The 21,236-nt window shown below is 39.1% G+C and overlaps 1 protein-coding gene across 2 annotated transcripts in view; it reads right to left on the minus strand.

Moving 5' to 3' along the window:
• Window positions 1-21,236, minus strand: part of rhbdf1a (rhomboid 5 homolog 1a (Drosophila)) — an 87,017-nt gene that overhangs the window by 26,863 nt on the left and 38,918 nt on the right. Inside the window, exons 2-8 of one of the 2 annotated variants that reach the window (XM_049475581.1) lie at window positions 12,632-12,776; window positions 10,708-10,847; window positions 7,802-7,912; window positions 4,980-5,193; window positions 2,584-2,790; window positions 2,352-2,474; window positions 132-292 (exon numbers count right to left, since the gene is read on the minus strand). In XM_049475581.1, the coding sequence (XP_049331538.1) occupies window positions 132-292; window positions 2,352-2,474; window positions 2,584-2,790; window positions 4,980-5,193; window positions 7,802-7,912; window positions 10,708-10,847; window positions 12,632-12,748 (1,073 nt within the window). In that variant the 5' untranslated portion in view covers window positions 12,749-12,776. The remainder of the gene's footprint in view (window positions 1-131; window positions 293-2,351; window positions 2,475-2,583; window positions 2,791-4,979; window positions 5,194-7,801; window positions 7,913-10,707; window positions 10,848-12,631; window positions 12,777-21,236) is intronic. The other variant, XM_049475582.1, reaches the window with a different exon arrangement.

Here is a 21,236-nt window from a genome sequence, read left to right on the forward strand (position 1 = left end):
TTTATATAATAAGAACAGTGAGACCTGATGACAAAGTACAACACTGCTATCTAGTGGGCATGTCAATATTTGTCCCCATTCATGTACCAATAAAGAACCAATCAGGATGGATTATTGATGATCAGACTCACAGCATCAGGTGACTCCTCTCCAGTTCGCTCTTGTCGAGCGCGCTGCCGGTCAGCTCCGACTCGTCCAGCTGTTTACTGTCCACGTCTCTGGTGGTGGAATCAGACGGAGACTCGAACACCTCGTCATGAAACGTGGACATCTCCTCCTGCATCAGGACGTCCTGAACACAGGTACAGCGCAGGTTACACCTCCCAAAAATCACGCTCACACAGCGGGTAAACACCACCCAAATACAGCAAAAATACAGCAAAAATACAACAAAAATACAGCAAAAATACAACAAAAATACAACAAAAATACAGCAAAAATACACAGAGTAAACACCACCCAAATACAGCAAAAATACAGCAAAAATACAACAAAAATACAGCAAAAATACAACAAAAATACAACAAAAATACAGCAAAAATACACAGAGTAAACACCACCCAAATACAGCAAAAATACAGCAAAAATACAACAAAAATACAGCAAAAATACAACAAAAATACAGCAAAAATACAACAAAAATACAACAAAAATACAGCAAAAATACAGCGAGTAAACACCATTCTAAGCGATTCTAATATAGAACACTTCAGTATATGGTACTAAAATCAGATACGCATCTGATTCACAGAAACTCCATCTGAACAACCAGATCAAAAGTTTAAAGAAACCAAGGCAAAATGAAGAGATCACTTCAGTTTCTGAATCAGTTTCTCTGATTCTGCTATTTATAGGTTTATATTTGAGTAAAATGAACATTGTTGTTTTATTCTATAAACTACAGACAACATTTCTCCCAAATTCCAAATAAAAATATTCTCATTTAGAGCATTTATTTACAGAAAATGAGAAATGACTGAAATAACAAAAAAGATGCAGAACTTTCAGACCTCAAATAATGCAAAGAAAACAAGTTCATATTCATAAAGTTTTGAAATAATCCTGGTTGGTTTTTAATCACAGTTTTTTTCATGCATCTTGGCATCATGTTCTCCTCCACCAGTCTTACACACTGCTTTTGGATAACTTTATGCTGCTTTACTCCTGGTGTAAAAATTCAAGCAGTTCAGTTTGGTGGTTTGATGGTTTGTGATCATCCATCTTCCTCTTGATTATATTCCAGAGGTTTTTAATTTGTTAAAATCAAAGAAACATAATTTTTAAGTGCTCTCTTATTTTTTTCCAGAGCTGTATATAGAAACTATATACTGTATTTAAGGGATTGTTTCTTTACTTGACACAAACAAAAACATCAGCAGCATAAACAATATAGCCTACCATCTTTTCTTTTTTTTTGCTTTTAGTAATGTGAGAGAGTCTATAAATCTTCAGCACAGAGACGGTGTGTCGGCAATTTGGAGAAAAATGAAGCGAGGAGGATAAAATAGGTAACTTCCTGAATTAGCATCCTTGCTAACTAGTCAGTGTTGATAAACCTTCTAAGTTACCTGTTACGCAAAATGTGTACATGATGGCATGTCTGCCAATTGCATAAACTAAAATTTTCCACTAAAAGTGGGCATGGTTGAACAACTAGAAGAATGAATTCTCTGTGGTAAGTGCAGCTGCAGACACTGGAACTTCTTAATAGCTCCTGTGATGCTGGAGAATATGAAACCGAAACTTCACGTGAAGCTCTGCTACTTTTTAGAGCATGAGCTTCAGTTTATAAACGTAAACTGTTCAGACCATCGCAGGACATAGATCATAATTAAATGAGAACAGTGGCTCTGAGTGGCCCAGCGGTCTAAAATGCTGCCACTATGATCAGGAGATTACTAGTTCGAATCCTGTTTATGCAGCTTGTCATCAGCTTCCAGAGCCCTGAGAGAGCACATTTAGTCTTGCTCTCTCTCTGGGTGGGTACAGTACAGTAGATGGTGCTCTTTCCCCTCATCACTCCTAGGGTGATGTGGATCAGCACAAGGCTGCGTCTGTGAGCTGATGTATCAGAACCGAGTCACCGAATATAAGAGGTTCAAAAAGAGGCGAAGTTTGACTTCACATGTGTTGGAGCATCACTAGTGATAGGGGGGGAGTTCTAATGAGTGGGTTGGGTAATTGGCCGTGTAAATTGGGGAGAAAATGGGGAAAAATCATGGGGTTTAGTTTGGTTTAAAAAAAAAAGAATACTGTACTGAACAGCTTCAAATAAACATTGAATTTGGTGAGAAAACTGGATTTGGGCCACTTTTACCTGCTGTATGAATGTAACATTTATAGTCACTTACCCTGGCGAAGAAGGACGTGTCCAGCTCATCAGGGAAGTCCACCACGTCCTCCTCGATGAAGCTGGCGGGGGTGAAGCTGCGCCGGTGCGCTCGACGCAAGGTACTCTCTCTAATGGAGCGCCCCTGTTAAAACAGTGAGAAAAACCTTTTAATGACTTTTATTGATTTTCACTTCATTAATTACAGACATTAAGATGATTAAAGTCTGACTGGTCCAGCATGTGGAGCTCACCTTCACCAGAGCGGCCGCGGCTCTGAAGCTCATCTTGGCGACGGACTCGCGCTTGCGGCGGCGAGGTATCCGGTTGAGGCCGGACCGGGAGCTGGTGAAGGAGCAGAGGGAGGCGGCGCCGGGGGTGATGGGCGTCTGAGGAACACTGTAACCGTCCACCTCCTCCACCATGCGGAACGCCCGCCCACGAGCCAGAGGGTCCACGATCTGACAGAGTACAAACAAAGTGAGCTTCTCTGATTTTGCTATTTATAGGTTTATGTTTGAGTAAAATGAACATTGTTGTTTTATTCTATAAACTACAGACAACATTTCTCCCAAATTACAAATAAAAATATTCTCATTTAGAGCATTTATTTACAGAAAATGAGAAATGACTGAAATAACAAAAAAGATGCAGAACTTTCAGACCTCAAATAATGCAAAGAAAACAAGTTCATATTCATAAAGTTTTAAGAGTTCAGAAATAATCAATATTTGGTGGAATAATCCTGGTTGGTTTTTAATCACAGTTTTTTAATGCATCTTTGCATCATGTTCTCCTCCACCAGTCTTACACAGAGTTTAGATCCAACCCTAATGCAAAACACTTGATTCAGGCAATGAAAACCTTTGTATAGTTTCTCAAAATTGCAAAAGGGAACAACTTTATATGGTTGTCCATATAGTGTAGCTGTGAAGAGGACCCGACTCCACACTAACGATATTTGGTTTAGAATGGGACGTCACAAAAGCTCCTGTAAGTGGAATATAGAGGTGTCCCAATACTTTTGTCCATATATTGTAGTTGCAAAGGGGGGCTGACTACACAATAATAATAATAATGGGTTTAGAATGAATGCATTATAGTGGTGTCTCAATACCTTTGTCCATATAGTGACAGTGTAGCTACAAACTATAGTAGCTGGAACTCTATAGTTATGCCTATGGATATATAATAGAATGTCATTAAATCTCTAATAGGTGTCCCAATTCTTTTTTCCCTATAGTGTAGCTGCAAAAGGGGACCCACTTCACACTAATGTATATGGATCTAGAATGGGACAGCAAAAAACCTCTAATAGGTGTCCCGATACTTTTGTCCATATAGTACTGGTCAAAAAGGGGGACCGACTATACTTTTGCTCATACAGTGTAACTGCAAAGAGGGACCGACTCCACACTAACGATTACTTTAGCTTTAGAATAGGACATCATTGAAAACGCTCCTGTAGACGTAACATGCAGGTGTCCCAATACTTTTGTCCCTACAGCATAGCTGCAAAGGGGGACCGACTCCACACTAACAACTATGGGTTTAGAAGGGGACAGCATTACATCTCTAATAGGTGTCCCAATACTTTTGTCCCTATAGCACAGCTGCAAAGGTAAACCAACTCATATTATCTGTCCCAATACTTTTGTCAATATAGTGTAGCTGCAAAGAGGGACCGACTCCACACTAATGACTGTGTTTAAATTGTTTAGAACATCATTAAAAAAGCTCCTGTAGACGTAACATACAGGTGTCCTAATACTTTTGTCCCTATAGCATAGCTGCAAATGGGGACCAACACATATTAGGTGTCTTATATATAAATAGTACAGGAGCAAAGAGGGACCAACTCCACACTAACGACTGTGTTTAGAATTAGAAATTTAGAACATCAATAAAATCGTTCCTGTAGATGCAACATGCAGGTGTCCCAAAACTTTTGTCCAAAACGACTCCACAATAATGCATATGGGTTTAGAATGGGACAGCATAAAATCTCTAATAAGTGTCCCAATACTTTTGTCCATATAGTGCAGCTGCAAATAAGGACCAATGCATATTAGGTGTCTCAATACTTTTGTCCATATAGTACATGTGAAAAGGGGGACCGACTCCACACTAATGACTGTGTTTAGAATTAGAAAGTTAGAACATCAATAAAATCGTTCCTGTAGATGTAACATGTAGGTGTCCCAATACTTTTGTCCATATAGTGCAGCTGCAAATAAGGACCAACGCATATTAGGTGTCTCAATACTTTTGTCCATATAATACAGGTGCAAAGAGGGACCGACTCCACACTAATGACTCCTTCAGCTTTAGAATAGGACATCATTGAAAATGCTCCTGTAGACGTAACATGCAGGTGTCCCAATACTTTTGTCCATAACGACTCCACAATAATGCATATGGGTTTAGAATGGGACAGCATAAAATCTCTTATAAGTGTCCCAATACTTTTTTCCATATACTGCAGCTGCAAGTAAGGACCAATGCATATTAGGTGTCTCAATACTTTTGTCCAGATAGTACAGATGAAAAGGGGGACCGACTACACACTAACGACTGTTTTTAGAATTGGAAAGTTAGAACATCATTAAAAGCAGCTGTGTGTGTAAGGTGCAGGTATCTCAGTACGTACCTTTGGTATCCCGTGCTGGGAGGAGGGGACGTACAGAGGGGGCGGAGTCTCGGTGCTGGTCAGGGAGATGTTGTCCTGGCTGGGCAGCTCCATCTCCCGGATCACCTGGGGCTTCAGTTTACCGTAGCGCATGCTGCAGTGCCGCAGGCTCTTCCGCTGCCACTTCTGCGTGGCGTCGCCATCCTTACTGACCCCGAACCAGTCCGCCGTGCCCCTGCCCACAACCAACACACTGCGGTCAGACCCGGTTCACTGACCACGGTACCGGTACCAGTACTGAACCGGTCCATTCTCACTCATCACACTGAGATCCACAGCTCAGACTGCACCGTGTGTGACGCTACAGCGAGTAAAAGCTCGGCTCAGGTGGAGGAAAAAGTCGTAAAGAGTTCGGAAAATTCAGCGTAAGTAATAAAAAGTTAATTTTCCCAGAAAAAGAAGAAAAGAACAGAAAAAGATGGTCGGGAGATTTGGACGAATACGGGACCTGCCTGGACATGCCTCTCACCAACACCCGGACTAAAAGTCCCTTCATGTGGAGGAACACACACACACACACACACACACACACACACTCAACGGTTTTGCTATTCTTGTGAGGACCTTCCATTCACACAGTACTAACTGCAACTAATCTATATGGGCACTGGTGTCCCCCAGAAATAAATTAAAACAGATTTAAAAAAAAAAAAGATTTTCTAAGTGGGAAGGAAACTCTTGTAATATACAATTGCATCAATGTTCCTCTGTTATCCATTGCTGCAAATATGTTTGCATTTATGTATTAAAACAGGGTGTAAGGGAGGTCCCCATGATGTGTAATCATGGTGCGGCTAATCCTTACTAAAATTACTATTATTCATTCACTTCTCACCAAACTGCATGTTTTAAAAGTACATTTTAGCATAATTGTGCAAGAAATTACACATCATCAACAACAACGTGTATTAAACCGGGTGTCTGGTAGGTACCACAGGGGTGCTAATCCTCACTAAAATTACTATTATTAATTGTCTCTGCGTCACAATGCATGCCTTAAAAGTGCATTTTTAACATGCTTGTTGCATGAAATTACACAGTATCTAGAAACTATAAACTGTTGGACGTTAATAGTATAGTTTTCTGTCATTCTGAAATTATTTAGTCAAAAAGTGTGCAAATGTATTTAAAAATCTATATGCACACTTTGTGACTAAATAATTTCAGAATTACAGAAAATAAATACTATTAACGTCCAACAGTCCAACAGTTTTTGATGATACTGTGTAATTTCATGCACTAAGCAGGTTAAAATGCACTTTTTAAGCATGCATTGTGAGGTAATATACACTTTTTGCTTGTGGAGCAACATAATGAGTTAATTAGTTAATCATAAATAATCTTTCAACTGGTGTTGATTGTTGTTTTTATTTTATTTATCTCCATTAAACACACTAAAAGGCTCAACATTTACACATTATATTTTACTGTAATTTTCTATGCATCATTATATCTTTCTATTTATCTATCCATCCAGCCATCTAATTTCTGATGTTTTATTGATTTTTTTCACGTGATATCTTTTCAGTGTCGGTATTAGGACACAAGTATGGTACCGACACTAGTAGGAGCTGCTGCTGAACATCTCTGCTGTGTGAGGAAGATCTGAAGCCCTGCAGAACAGAGGATGCCACTGTTATCTCTCTCTGTCTGATAAAGACTGAGATCAGAACTGCATCAGAACTGCGGGTCAGACGCAGGAACAAATCCAGGAAACTCCAGAGTTTCGTTTCAAGGAATGCAGATAGAGATCAGGAGCCGTCGATAAAACGTCTGATTCTGTCTGAAATAACAGCCCATAATAAGTCACTAACCAAAGCCTGGGGGCGGGAATTCGGTCAGGCATGCTAACGGCACACGCTAACGGCGCATGCTAACGACTGTTCAGAGAAACTAGCTGCATGTAAAATATCACTTTAATCAAGTCCTCAAAAAACCCTCTCTAAAAAAAATAACTGACCAATCACACGTCACTACAGCGTGATCTCGTCAGGGGGTGGGGGCGGGGCTTCAGTGAAGTGTGTGTGTGTTACAGGGTCAGTGTTGCGTGACGTACAGAACTGGAACAAGTACAACAAGTACAGTGTCTACTGTGTTTATATATTATTCAGCTCCTAGCTATTATATTAATTATTATATAGGTAGCTTAAATTTATCTTAAAATCTTAAAGTCTTAAAATGACAATAATATTGTTTAGCGCAATTATTTATGGGACAATATACCAACTAAAAAAAAAAGGCTAACTCTTAATTAGGACTGTATATTGGCTAGAGCTTGCTGATATGATACAGGGGTTAAAATTTAATACATCACATTTTTTAAAGTATAAAACACACGTTATCATATTTATAAAATCTGAGTAAAATCCTGTATCCGGTGCTGACGAGCTGTGTAACTTTTTTTACTCTTTACTTTTTCTTAAATTTCCTTCGGGATAAATAACGTATCTATCTATCTATCTATCTATCTATCTATCTATCTATCTATCTATCTATCTATCTATCTATCTAAAAGAAAGGAACAGTGGTGGATTCTAATGACAGATTACAACACTGCCCTCTAGTGGTCGGGGTTTGAACAAATCTCACAACACTAAATAAACCCCTTCTGACACCAATCTTCGCTAATGATTTAAACTAATATTTGATAAAATAAATACTGTATTTTTTTAAAAAATCGATACAATTTTGCAAAACAAAATATTGTGATACTTTGATATGTATATATGTTTATACTGTGGGCGTCTGAATCACCTCTATACCCGCTGGTGGTTGGTGGATACCTGATCAGGGTTCTGGAGAAGGACTGGTGGTGCCTCCTGAAACTACGCCGCCCGGCACGGTGACCCTTAATGGGCACTGTGTGAATCCTCTCAAAGTGGACCCTCCTGCTGCTGCAGACGGGGAGTGGGCGGGGTGTGGGCGGGGTTTAGGGTAGAGGAGGAGGAGCCATGGGTGAGGAGGAAGAGAAGAAAAAAGAGAAAACAGAAAGAGGAAGGAAAGAAGCGTGAGAAAACAGCTGGAAAAGAGAGAGAGAGAGAGAGAGAGGGCGAGAGAGCCAGGCAGAGAGATTAGCACAGCCAGAGCAATTAAAGATTAGCAATTAGCAATTAGCCCAGGATGATTAATGAGTTAACGAGCGTCCAGAACACACATAATCACACACTGCAGCCTTAACGAAGATCACATGACCTGAGCTGAACATCGTGAATAGACCATAACAGTCTTACACACACACACACACACACACACACACACACACTACATATCAACGCTTTTACATAAAAAACCTTAGAAATAGAGGAAATTCCTTCTTATCTTTCAATATAAGTCAGTTTAAAGAATAGAAAGAAAAACTGACAAACAGCAACAAAAAAAACCAACATAATCTTATATAATCCACTTTTTTTAACACAATCCCATCCAAATAAAAATGTCACACACACTTCGCTACCAAAACATTAAAATGATTATTGCATTTATTGTTTATTTAATCTGGGTCCGCCTGATCATATCTTACAGAAGGGAGTAAAAACATGAAGAATCTGATCACATGCACATGCCCATTCCAAACAATGACATGCTGAAATACCTGTAATAGCTCATAACACCCCGTAGACTGCCTATAATACCCCATAACACCTGTGACATTCAGTAACTTCCACCCTATAACTCCCTGTTACACCATGTAACACCAATAACTAACAAAAACCCTGTTACACCCTAAAAATCCCTGTAACACCCTATAAATCCCTATAACACCCTAAAATCCCTGTAACACACTATAAAATCCCTGTAACACCCTAAAAATCCCTGTAACACCCTATAAATCCCTGTAACACCCTAAAATCCCTGTAACACACTATAAAATCCCTGTAACACCCTATAAATCCCTGTAACACCCTAAAATCCCTGTAACACACTATAAAATCCCTGTAACACCCTATAAAATCCCTGTAACACACTATAAAATCCCTGTAACACACTATAAAATCCCTGTAACACCCTATAAATCCCTGTAACACCCTAAAATCCCTGTAACACACTATAAAATCCCTGTAACACCCTATAAAATCCCTGTAACACCCTATAAATCCCTGTAACACCCTAAAATCCCTGTAACACACTATAAAATCCCTGTAACACACTATAAAATCCCTGTAACACACTATAAAATCCCTGTAACACCCTATAAAATCCCTGTAACACACTATAAAATCCCTGTAACACACTATAAAATCCCTGTAACACCCTATAAATCCCTGTAACACCCTATAAAATCCCTGTAACACCCTATAAATCCCTGTAACACCCTAACAATCCCTGTAACACCCTAAAATCCCTGTAACACACTATAAAATCCCTGTAATACCCTAAAAATCCCTGTAATACCCTATATAATCCCTGTAACACCCTAAAACTCCCTGTAACACCCTATAAATCACTGTAACTCCCTAAAAATCCCTGTAACACTATATATAATCCCTGTAACACTATATATAATCCCTGTAACACCCTATAAATCCCTGTTACACTCTATAAAATCCCTGTGACACCCTATAAAACTAAAATCCATGTCACATCCTATAACTCCATGTAAAACCCTATAACTCCCTGTAACACCGTTTAAGTCCCTGTAACACCCTATAAAATCCCTGTTAACACCCTATAACTTCCTAAAATGACTGCAACCCCTTATAACTCCCTGTAACACCCTATACATCCCTGTAACTCCCCCTAACTCCCTTTAACACCATATAAATCCTTGTAACACCAAATAATATATAATAATACACCATAAACTCTACGTAACACTCCATAACACACTGTTACACCCCAAAAATGTCTATAACATACCACATAACACATTGTAACACCTTATAATACCCCATAACACCCATAACTACTTGTAACATCCTATAACTCCCAGTAGCAGCTTATAAAACCTCACAATACCCTGTAACAACCAATAATACCCTGTAACACCAGATAACTCCCTGTTGAACTACAAAACTTCTATAACTTTCCCAATAACACATTGTGACACCTTATAACATCCTGTAACACCAAATAACTGCACTTAACATAACTCCTGCTAGCACCTCCTAATACCCCATAACTTCCATAGCATACCCCATAACACCTTGTTAAATTTTAGAACAACATGTTACGTCCCATAACTGTCTATAACTTCCTGGAAAATCCTGTAACTCTGTAACACCAGCAGCAGAGAACACTATTAACACAAAACAGCCTGAATTCAGATAATAAATCAACAATCTGCTAAATAAACAATCAGAGTTTAGCTTTTTGTTTTAGTTTTTCACGGTGAATACTTCAGTAGAAAAAGAGCAGGTCCCAGATTATCCATGCACATTCTGATCCAATCAAGCTCAAATTAATGGGCTAATTAACCTCTAACTTCTTAAACCTCTATTAACCTTTTAAACACATTCAAGTTATTAACCTTATGACACATTATTTCTGTAATTATAGTGAAAACTGATGCACTGAATGTACATCATAAAATTACATTGACAAAATGTTTTACATCAGTAAAATAATGTCTCTATGTTTATATAGTTTAGTAGTTTTTGCAATACACATGGTGATAATGCGTAAATCAGAAAGCACCAATAATATATATATATTTTTTTTATTCAGGTCCTAAAGGGTTAACATGCGCTACCTCTTGATGGTCTGGGTGATGGACGCCTGGCGCTGCAGTGGGGGTCGCCGGGGGTCAAACAGGTCACGTGGCGGTGAGACGAGATGTGAGGTTTCGACAGGCATGCTGACGCTGCGCAGAAACCCCTGTCTCTTCATGGGCTGAACAGAAAAAACAGAGAGTAAGATATTCTGAATAACTTGTATTATTCTGCTTTTCATGCAACAATACAGTCATGTAATAAAATTAGCATATTACCACGTAACATCTGTAACATTTAATAACTCCCTGCAACACCAATAACTACTCATAACACCCTATAAATCCCGGGAACACCATATAAAACCCTGTTATGCCCCATATCTCCCTGCAACACCTTATAAAACCCCATAAAAACTCTATTATACCTCATAACCCATGTAACATTCAACAAATCCCTGTAACACATTTTATAAAACTCCATAATACCACACATCAGGCTGTAACATTTAACAACACCCTGTTTCACACCAAAACATCTATTACATACCCATAACACATTGTGACACCTTATACCACACTGTAACACCCTATAACTGTCTATAACATCCTATAACTGCCTGTAACACACTATGTCTCCCTGTAACACCTCATAACCCACAACACACCACTTAACACTTAGTGGACTGTAAAATCCTGTAAACTCCTGTAACATTCAATAACACCAAGGAACACTAATAATTATTAGCCATGTAACACCCTATATTTCCCTGCGGCACCTAATAAAACCCAATAAAACCCTAATATACCATGTAACACCTCATAACTCATAACTCAACATTCAATAACTCAATGTAACACTAATAAGTCATCATAAAACCCTGTAACACTCTATATCTCCCTTTAACACCTCATATCTCCCTGCAACACCTCATAAGACCCCATAAAAACCCAATTATTCCTTGTGACACCCGTAACAATTATTAGTATCTAATGATGAAAAGAGCAGTAATGCCTCATTCGCTTCCAAGTCGCATTACACAGTGAACCAATCACGTAACCGCATGCGTACCACAGGGAGTGGATAGCTTTCACACCTGCAGCAGAACCGACCGCACCACTGATTTCAGGAAGTTCTCACTGCAACACCCCATAAAACTCCATAAAAACCCAATTATACCTCAAAACACTCGATAACTTTTTATAAAATCCTGTAACACCTTATACTCCCTGTAACACCTCATAACCCACAAAACACACCACAACACCCCGTAGACTGCCTGTAACATCATATAACTCATGTAACATTCAATAACTTCAAGAAACATCAATAACTCTTCATAAAACCCAATAAAAACCCTATTATACCCCGTAACACCCAAAACACTTAGGATAGGATTAGGATATACTAATGGAAAGGGCAGTTAACGCCATTTTTGCTTCCAAATTGATGAGTCATGTTACACAATGAACCAATCATGTGACCGCACACACAGCACAGGGAGCGGATAGCTTCCACACCTGCAGCTGAACTGACCGCACCACTTAAAGTCCACTTAAAGAGAACCTCAGACCACCGATTTCAGGGGGTCAAGTAATCTAAAACCCTGTAACACCTCATAAACCACCGCCTATAGCATCCCATAACGCTTGTAACGTCCACAAACTCCAATTAACACCAATAAAACGTCATTAAACCCAATAAAACCCCTATTATACCTCATAACACCCGTAACACTTAGGATAGAATTAGAATATACTGATAGAAGGCGGTGATGCCCCTTTTGCTTCCAAATCGATGAGTCATGTTATACATGTGACCGCACACGCTGCACAGGGAGCGGATAGTTTCTATACCTGCAGCTGGACTGACCGGACCACTTAAAGAGAACCCCAGACCACTGATTTCAGGAGAACCAGAGATTGCTAAAAACTTTCACGCTACCGAACTCAGAGGAAGTCTTACCTGAATGAAGGTGGGCGGTTCATCTAGAGACGCCTGAGCTGCAGGAATGGTGAGTTTCAGCCATGGTGGTTTCTTCCTCTGCAGGCTGCTGGTGCTGTCTCGCCTCGGTTCAGCCATGCTGCCCGCCCCACCGTACGCCTGCCAGCTACAGAGAGAGAGAGCGAGAGAAAGAGAGAGAGAGAGAGAGAGAGAGAGAGAGAGAGATGGAGAGAGAGTAAATGCAGGGCTGCAGAATGTTTGATATTTGTTTATAATCGGATTCCTGTAGACTACACCCTGTAAAATCCTGCGACAGCAGATTCCTACAGTCCCTTACAGCAAACTGGACAATCTGATCATCCCACAGTTTTCACCAGACTGCAGTGTTTCATGCTCTCGCTTTCTGCTGCACATTTAATAAACATTCTGCACTCAAAATTCCACTGTTTCAGTGCTGCAATATAATCGGTGGTCAGAGATCGCTGGTTCGAATCCTGGTCTTGCAGCTTGCCATCAGCTGCCAGAGCCCTGAGAGAGCACAGTTGTCCTTGCTCTCTCTCTGGGTGGGTACAGTACAGTAGATGGCGCTCTCTCTTTCCCCTCATCACTCCTAGGGTGATGTGGATCAGCACAAGGTGAGCTGCGTCTGTGAGCTGATGTATCAGAACCGAGTCGCTGTGCTACTTTCCTCCGAGTGTTAGCGCTGCTGTGATGCTATTTGGCAATGCTACAGCATCCGCAGCAGCTCAAAAAGAGGCGGAGTCTGACTTCACATGTGTCGGAGGAGGCGTGTTCTAGTAGCAGATAATTGGTTGAAAAACAGGATATGTTTTTTTATAAAATGTGTATCTCTTGATTATAGTCTCTAAAAACTAGCTCTGTATATTTTTGAAGAAATCAACGTTTGTAAGTCGATTGTCTGATAAAATACCCTAAACATAAATGTAAATGTAACTCACTCTTTTACAAACATGACTACATATATATATATATATATATATATATATATTTATGGATGTTACTGTCTTATCGTACAAAAAAGAACATGATCTCAATAATATGTGATAATGATGATATGGTCTATTGTGTTTATTTGTATGTTTGTTCATATACAGCTCTTTATTTTATAAACTACGGACATGTTTTCCAAATTCCAACTAAAAATATTCTCATTTAGAGCATTTATTTACAGAAAATGAGAAATGTCTGAAATAACAAAAAAGATGCAGAACTTTCAGACCTCAAATAATGCAAAGAAAACAAGTTCATATTCATAAAGTTTTAAGAGTTCAGAATATTTGGTGGAATAACCCTTATTTTTAATCACGTTATTTTAATCACAGTTTTAATGCATCTTGGTTCTCATGCATGTTCTCTTCCACCCTCCACCAGTCTTACACACTGCTTTTGGATAACTTTATGCTGCTTTACTCCTGGTGCAAAAATTCAAGCAGTTCAGTTTGGTGGTTTGATGGTTTGTGATCATCCATCTTCCTCTTGATTATATTCCAAAGTTTTTTGAATTTGGTAAAAAATAAGCCTTTTTCTCATTTCAATGTATTATACATGTTTGTACATAATATATTTATTATTTACTTAATTCCTCTTTATTTACTTTTAAATGTCTTTGTTAATTAAATGTAAAGCACTTTATAAAATTGTAAATGTATGAAAAATATAAATACACCTACAAATAAACAGAAAATCAATTCTACAGCCATTTAAATCAATCAGTTGACCTAATATTAATAATATTCATCAGAGTTTTGTCTACAGTGTTTTGTTAGTGGGAGGGAATTCTCCACTAGATGTCAGTGTGTAATCAGAGCTCTGAGCTCCAGCTCATCATTACAGAGGAAACAGCTGCTAATAAAACACAGCCGGCAGATGTTTGCCTTCATTAAAGCTGCCAGATACAATCAAATGACCCATAAACGCTGTGTGTGTGTGTGTGTGTGTGTGTGTGTGTGTGTGTGTGTGTGTATGGAGTTGAATGTCAGTGGCTGAGCTGCTCTTTAACCACATGGTTTTATTAAATTGGCTGTATTTTTTCCTCCTACTGAAATTGTGGTGAGAGACCACCAATAATAGCGTAACCTCCCCTCCACCCCCACCAGCTGCCACCTGCCACCTGCCACCCGCCACCGTTACCCACCACCCGGCACCAAAACCACACCAACAGGAAGCTGCCACTGCCTCGCTCCTCCACAATCCACGTTCTTTCCTCACTCTCATTCCTCTCTTACTCATTCTTCTCATACTCTCTCTCTTTTTCTCTATCATTCTTTCCTCTCTCTGTATATCTCTGTCTCTCATTCCTCCCTCTGTCTCTCTTTTTCTCTCATTCCCCTTTCTCTGTCTCTCTTTATTTTTCTTTGTCAGTCTGTCTCTCATTCCTTTCTCTCTCTCTCTCTCACTTTCTGTATTTATCTGTCTCTCTCTCTTTGTCTCTCTGTTTCTATCTTTCTGTCTCTCTCTCTCTCTGTATTTATCTTTCTGTCTCTCTCTCTCTGTATTTATCTTTCTGTCTCTCTCTCTCTCTGTATTTATCTTTCTGTCTCTCTCTCTCTCTGTATTTATCTGTCTCTCTCTTTGTCTCTCTGTTTCTATCTTTCTGTCTCTCTCTGTATTTATCTGTCTCTCTCTCTTTGTCTCTCTGTTTCTATCTTTCTGTCTCTCTCTGTATTTATCTGTCTCTCTGTTTCTATCTTTCTGTCTCTCTCTCTCTCTCTCTCTCTGTATTTATCTGTCTTTCTCTCTTTGTGTCTCTGTTTCTATCTTTCTGTCTCTCTCTCTCTGTGTATTTATCTTTCTGTCTCTCTCTCTGTATTTATCTGTCTCTCTCTCTTTGTCTCTCTGTTTCTATCTTTCTGTCGCTCTCTCTGTATTTATCTGTCTTTCTCTCTTTGTGTCTCTGTTTCTATCTTTCTGTCTCTCTCTCTGTGTATTTATCTTTCTCTCTCTCTCTCTCTCTGTATTTATCTGTCTCTCTCTCTTTGTCTCTCAGTTTCTTTCTTTCTGTCTCCCTCTCTCTCTTTGTATATGTCTGTCTCACTCTCATTCCTATCTCTCCCTCTCTCACACACTCTCTTTGTATCTATCTCTCGCTCTCTCTCTCTCTGTACTATCTTTCTGTCTCTCTTTCCTTTTCTCTTTTATTTACCCTCTCTCTGTATCCATCTCTCTCTCTCTCTCTCTTTGTCTCTCTGTTTCTATCTTACTGTCTCTCTCTCTCTCTGTATTTATCTGTCTCTCTCTCTTTGTCTCCCTGTTTCTATCTTTCTGTCTCTCTCTCTCTCTCTCATTCCTATCTCTCCCTCTCTCACACACTCTCTTTGTATCTATCTCTCGCTCTCTCTCTCTGTGTACTATCTTTCTGTCTCTCTTTCCTTTTCTCTTTTATTTACCCTCTCTCTGTATCCATCTCCCTCTCTCTCTCTCTCTCTCTCTCTCTCTCTCTTTCACTTTCTTTCTCTCTGGAGAGCCTGGAGAAGCTTCCACCTACATAAAATGTCATACAGCCCTGTCACTATAGCTGTTCTTAATATATGTATGTAATATATGTATATTGTCTGTATGTATATTGTCTGTATATTTTGTCTGAAATTTTTGCAATAAACAATATCAGTCATACTGTACTAACGATATAGTCACTGATATAATGATAATATACTTGCAAAACAATGCAGTTACATAATCTTAAAGAGACATAAAGAATGTCCACACGGGTAAAATATATATAGTAAAATAATGCTCACACTGTGCTGATAACTGTGCTGTGGTTTGGTTAAAGGCGTTTTCACACCTAAAAAAAACCCAGACCAGAGTCCTGACTAAGCTTCCTCTCTGTTCTTACACTGAATTCTGTACGTTTAGTTTCAGTTTCACGCCGCAGTTTAGTGACTGAGCGACTAAACATCTTTACTACATCCCTATAGTCTCCCTGTACTTCATCCCTGTACTTCACACTGATTGGTTTGTAGAACGTGGTCAGTTGAGTTCAGCGATTTGGTTTTCCAGGTGATGTGCCGAATCCTGCCTCCCTGACAGAAGGCGTCTCCAGCAGCACAATGAGTGTGTTTAGTGATGCTGAGTGTTTATGAGAGACTCTATGCTGTCTGGCTCCAGCTGGTCACATCTGCATTACCATAAGCTCACACGACTGATAATAAATACAGATATTTAATAGTCATAAATTCTCTGTTCTCAGTTGCTTAAACTTAAATGAGCAAACATATAGTATTGCACCACTGAATAAAATTGATTAATGTATAAATGTATGATTGACACAAGATAATGTTTTAACTGATTCTCATGAAGAGTCAGCAGAACTTAAAATACACATTTAATAGAACTTAAATTAGTGAATTGTTTAAGGTGGTGAGGCTTGCCCTGCGTAACAGCACAACAGGAAAGTGACAAAACGACAGGTGACCATTCATTACCTATAGCAGGGCGTGATTAGTCTGCGCGACAAGAGTTTAAATTTTCTCAACTTTATGCAAATTAATTATGACGCGGTAAAGCGACTTTCTAACCTGATTGGCTACTAGCATTTCATTGGACCAATCACAAAAAAGACGATCCGAGGTCCTCAACCTTCTGCTTTCTGAACTTTTGGTTCCTTTTGCATTTTGTTCCTACCATCCTACACTCTAAAAAACAGAGGTACTATATGAGTGTATGACTTTTTTGTACTCAAAGGTACACGTTTCAAAATTATACCCTCAAAGGTACAATATTGGTCTTTACAGGGTCAGATTTGTTCCCTCTGAAGTACAAAGTCATTTCTAACAGCAATAAGTACAGATTTGTACCATTTAACCTGCAGCCAAAAGGTACATTCAGTATTTTCTGTATCACTGCACTGATAAACTATATATATTTTAATTGCACATTTTTTATTTGAAAGCCAGACAATTTTGGATCATCAAGTTTTTGAGCCATATTTAGTCGATGATAATCTTTATAATGTTTATAATCTTTACTGGCACAAAAAAAACATACTTTTTTGTACCTCAATATAAGGTACAGCCCCAGCGACAAGCTTTATACTCTTTTAGGTACAAATCTGAACTCACTTTTCTTAGTGTAGAGATAAACCACAGAAGTCAAGAGTCATAGCTGCAGAAAAAAGTGGCAAAATTCCCTCATATTTATACCATAATTTCCCTCCAAAATGTATATTTTTCAAGCAGGAATAAAAATGACTGGATGGTGAATGCTTTATATATGTATGTTTAAGGGGACATAAAAATCAACGTAAGGTGTTGGAATAAAGAACGCATGATAAATTGGATTGTAAATGTCTCAGCTTGATTATGAGGATTAAAATGAGTATAAAATCTGAAAGATGACCATATAAAAGGCCTGGGAGGAAATATGTAACGGCCAGTATTCAGTAATGAATACACTACTGTCCCTTTAACAGACTCTTATGCTAAATTCACAGAGTGTATACATGTCTTATTAAAATCTATTTATTTTTAACCATTTTAGTAATTTAACGTAATTTAGTGAACAAATTCATATTTAATACAAACACACATTTAATATTTATTTTAGGGCTGTTGAAGCAATACAAATGTTTGTGCTGGACCATGATACACACACACTGATCTTTGACACGCCCACAAGCGAGAAATGCGGGGTGACACTTAATATTTAAAGCTTTTACACTTATGAAAAATCAATTATCTGTACTAAAGGTTTCTAGTTGCCTCAACTGGTGCTGGTTTTCTGCAAAACTCAGAAATCTAGTGCAGTAAAAACGCCTTGAAATGTGGAGTTTTCTCAGTTTTTTAGCCATCTACCATTACGCCAGCTCTTCTTTATGAGCCTGATCGTGATCACAGGACCTGAGGCTGGAGGAGATGTGGTGATCTGGTTTGACGTGGAGGTCAGGGGGCGTGGCCACAGTCTGCGGTTGACCAATTAAAAACAGCCAAGACAAACAGACCACCAGCAGTGTTCAGCGTCCACGTCAACCCGTCTCCTCCGTCACTCGGCTAATTACCTCCCGCTATTAAACCCGGCCGCAGGGCTGCAGGACCGCCCCGCTGAGCGTCTGGTGGAGATCAGGCGTCAGCGTGAGATCTGCAGGCGTCAGCGTGAGAGCGAGACCTAATTGTCCCGCCCAGCTGTGTTACGAGATTCCAGACCCTGCAGCAGGAACTCCATTCCTCTGAGAAATAATATTCCTTATTTTAACTCGTCTCCTGGATGGTGGGTTGGGGTATAACTTCTACTGAAACTTCTATAGAAAGGAATAAATGCCAAATTAAATAGTGAAAACATTTTCCTCACTAACACGCTGAACACATGCTAAAATAAAATGCAAAATGCATACATTTCACTGCGCTTCATCTCTTTGTTAAAAAAACAATACACATTAATTTACATTTTCAAAACCAAACACTGAATTTGTTTTAGAATTCCTCATAGAACTCCTTTAAATGCTTTAAATCTACTTATCTGCCTTGTATTCCACTGTGCACAGGATTGCATTTCGTCTAGGAGCAGCTCGGAGCTTGTGCCAAAATTAAATGTAATCACCGTCCAATCAGAAACCACTGCTGAACTCAGTGAGGAAAAGCATTGCAAAACGAAACAAAACTGAATTTGTTTCAAAATTGCATACAAAGTTCAGTAGCGGGCTCTGATTGGACAGTCATCACATTTCATTTTGGCACACATTCCGCGCTGCTCCTAGACGAAATGCAATCCTGTGCACTGTAATTTGTTTTTAAACATTCTGCTTTTAAACACACAGAGGAATACAATGCAGCTGAACTGATTGCATTTCAAGGAGGTTTGTGTGCAAAAATGTAAACTGGATGGTAGGTCAAGATAAAACTTCTATTTAAACTTCCAAGAAGAGGAATGAGTCCCAAGGAACAGCATGCAGTTCATTCCTGTGTTATTTGTGCGAATAACACATCAGTGTTTATATACTTTACCCAGTAATTCAGAGCTAAGATACAAATGGTTAGAATTAGTCTATGGAGGAAAAAGACCACCAGCCAAGTACAATTGAGATAGGTAGGTGTTTAGATGTTTAGAACAGTTCTGTTTACACTAGTTACAAGTAAAAATCCACCCCGGCCAACAAAACCCTGGGGTGGATTTTTACTTTCTGGACCTGGACTACCCACCTCTGTGTGTAACTATAGGTTTAAATAGGATCTCCGGTGGATTTGGTGTTTTACTCTGAGAGACTCTAAGACTAGGTCAGTGTCTGAACTGCACTTAGCAGGGCATTATTACACATGTTATAAAGTAACAGACATTGCAAAGACTGATATTAGTGTAAAAATGTCTTTATTTTAAAACCTTCCTAACTGTTTTCTGTCTTACTGGCTCGCAGTGCTGTTAGCCAATCAGAGGCAATATATTTGCATGTATGAATATTCATGAAATACGGAGATCCTGGAAGAGATGCTGGAGATTGTCTCAGCAACAGACCTGGTTCACCTCGACCTCAAAGTTCCTAAAACCTTCATCCCACCCTCTCGCCATCTGTCTACAATTCCACCACCTTCCAGCTCAACCACACGGCTCAGCCCTCCAGGATCATGACGCTCTGTTTGGAAAAGAGGCAACCTTGAGTTTCCTGGGAGACCAAGGCCGAACCTTGAAACGCCGCTCCCTGTTTCGCTGAACCTCCCTGATCTTCTTCTCCTTTAGAACAAACACATCATCAGCTGATTAAAGCCAGGCCTGCAGCGGCTTCTCAGAAGTTGTGTGGATGTGGAAGCAGATGTGCTCCAGAAGAGATTTAAAGAGATGTAAAGATCGATTGGTTTTGTATTAATATCAGATCAAACTCAGGAGTTTATGGTTACAGCAGCTCTGAGTGAGGCTCACTGCAGAGGCGCCTCAATCTCATGTGTTTGTAGAATGTGTAAGACTAAACACAGACGCTGTGCATTGTTTTATTTTTTGGTGCGCCATTCAATATTCTTCATCATTACATTAAAACCTTAATAAAACTGTAAACATTAATAATAAATGACCAGTTACTTGAAATTCCCATGAAATGCAAGAATTTCAGTATTGAAAATATTTTTTTACTGCAAGAAGTCTGGCTCAGCTCTGTATAACGTCTCATCTTGCTGACAAGACACTCCCTTGTTATTTAGCTATTCAACAAACTGATCGTTCTAGATGAAAAATATTATTAACTGTATTAAATGTTATCAGTTTGCTTTTTCTTTTCCTTTACGGAGCTTTCACTTTAGTCTTTAGGTTACGAAATGTGGAATATCAGTATGCAGACACCCGAAAGCATCTCTCAAAGAGGAAATATAAGAGTATAAAGGCGTTTAATCCAACTAACCTAATTCCCCTCTTTCCCCTCTTTCAGGCCATACAGTGAGTAGCTATTAGCACAACAAACAAGCAGAGCTAACAAACACCACTAACCACACAAACTAACAACAAACAAATTGCAGTTTAACCACAATCAGCCACGACAAAAAGTAAAGCAAAAGCAGCCACAAAGATAAATTAATAAACAGGAGTTTTAGCACAGGATAAGCAGCTTGTTGTATTTGGAATTCTTGCTCTTTTAGCTGGAGCTTAGCCAGTGTATATACACTATTAAGGGCACTTAATAAAATAAAAA

This window comes from Astyanax mexicanus, chromosome 3 (assembly GCF_023375975.1).
Source record: "Astyanax mexicanus isolate ESR-SI-001 chromosome 3, AstMex3_surface, whole genome shotgun sequence".
In the NCBI taxonomy this organism is placed as follows: domain Eukaryota; kingdom Metazoa; phylum Chordata; class Actinopteri; order Characiformes; family Acestrorhamphidae; genus Astyanax; species Astyanax mexicanus.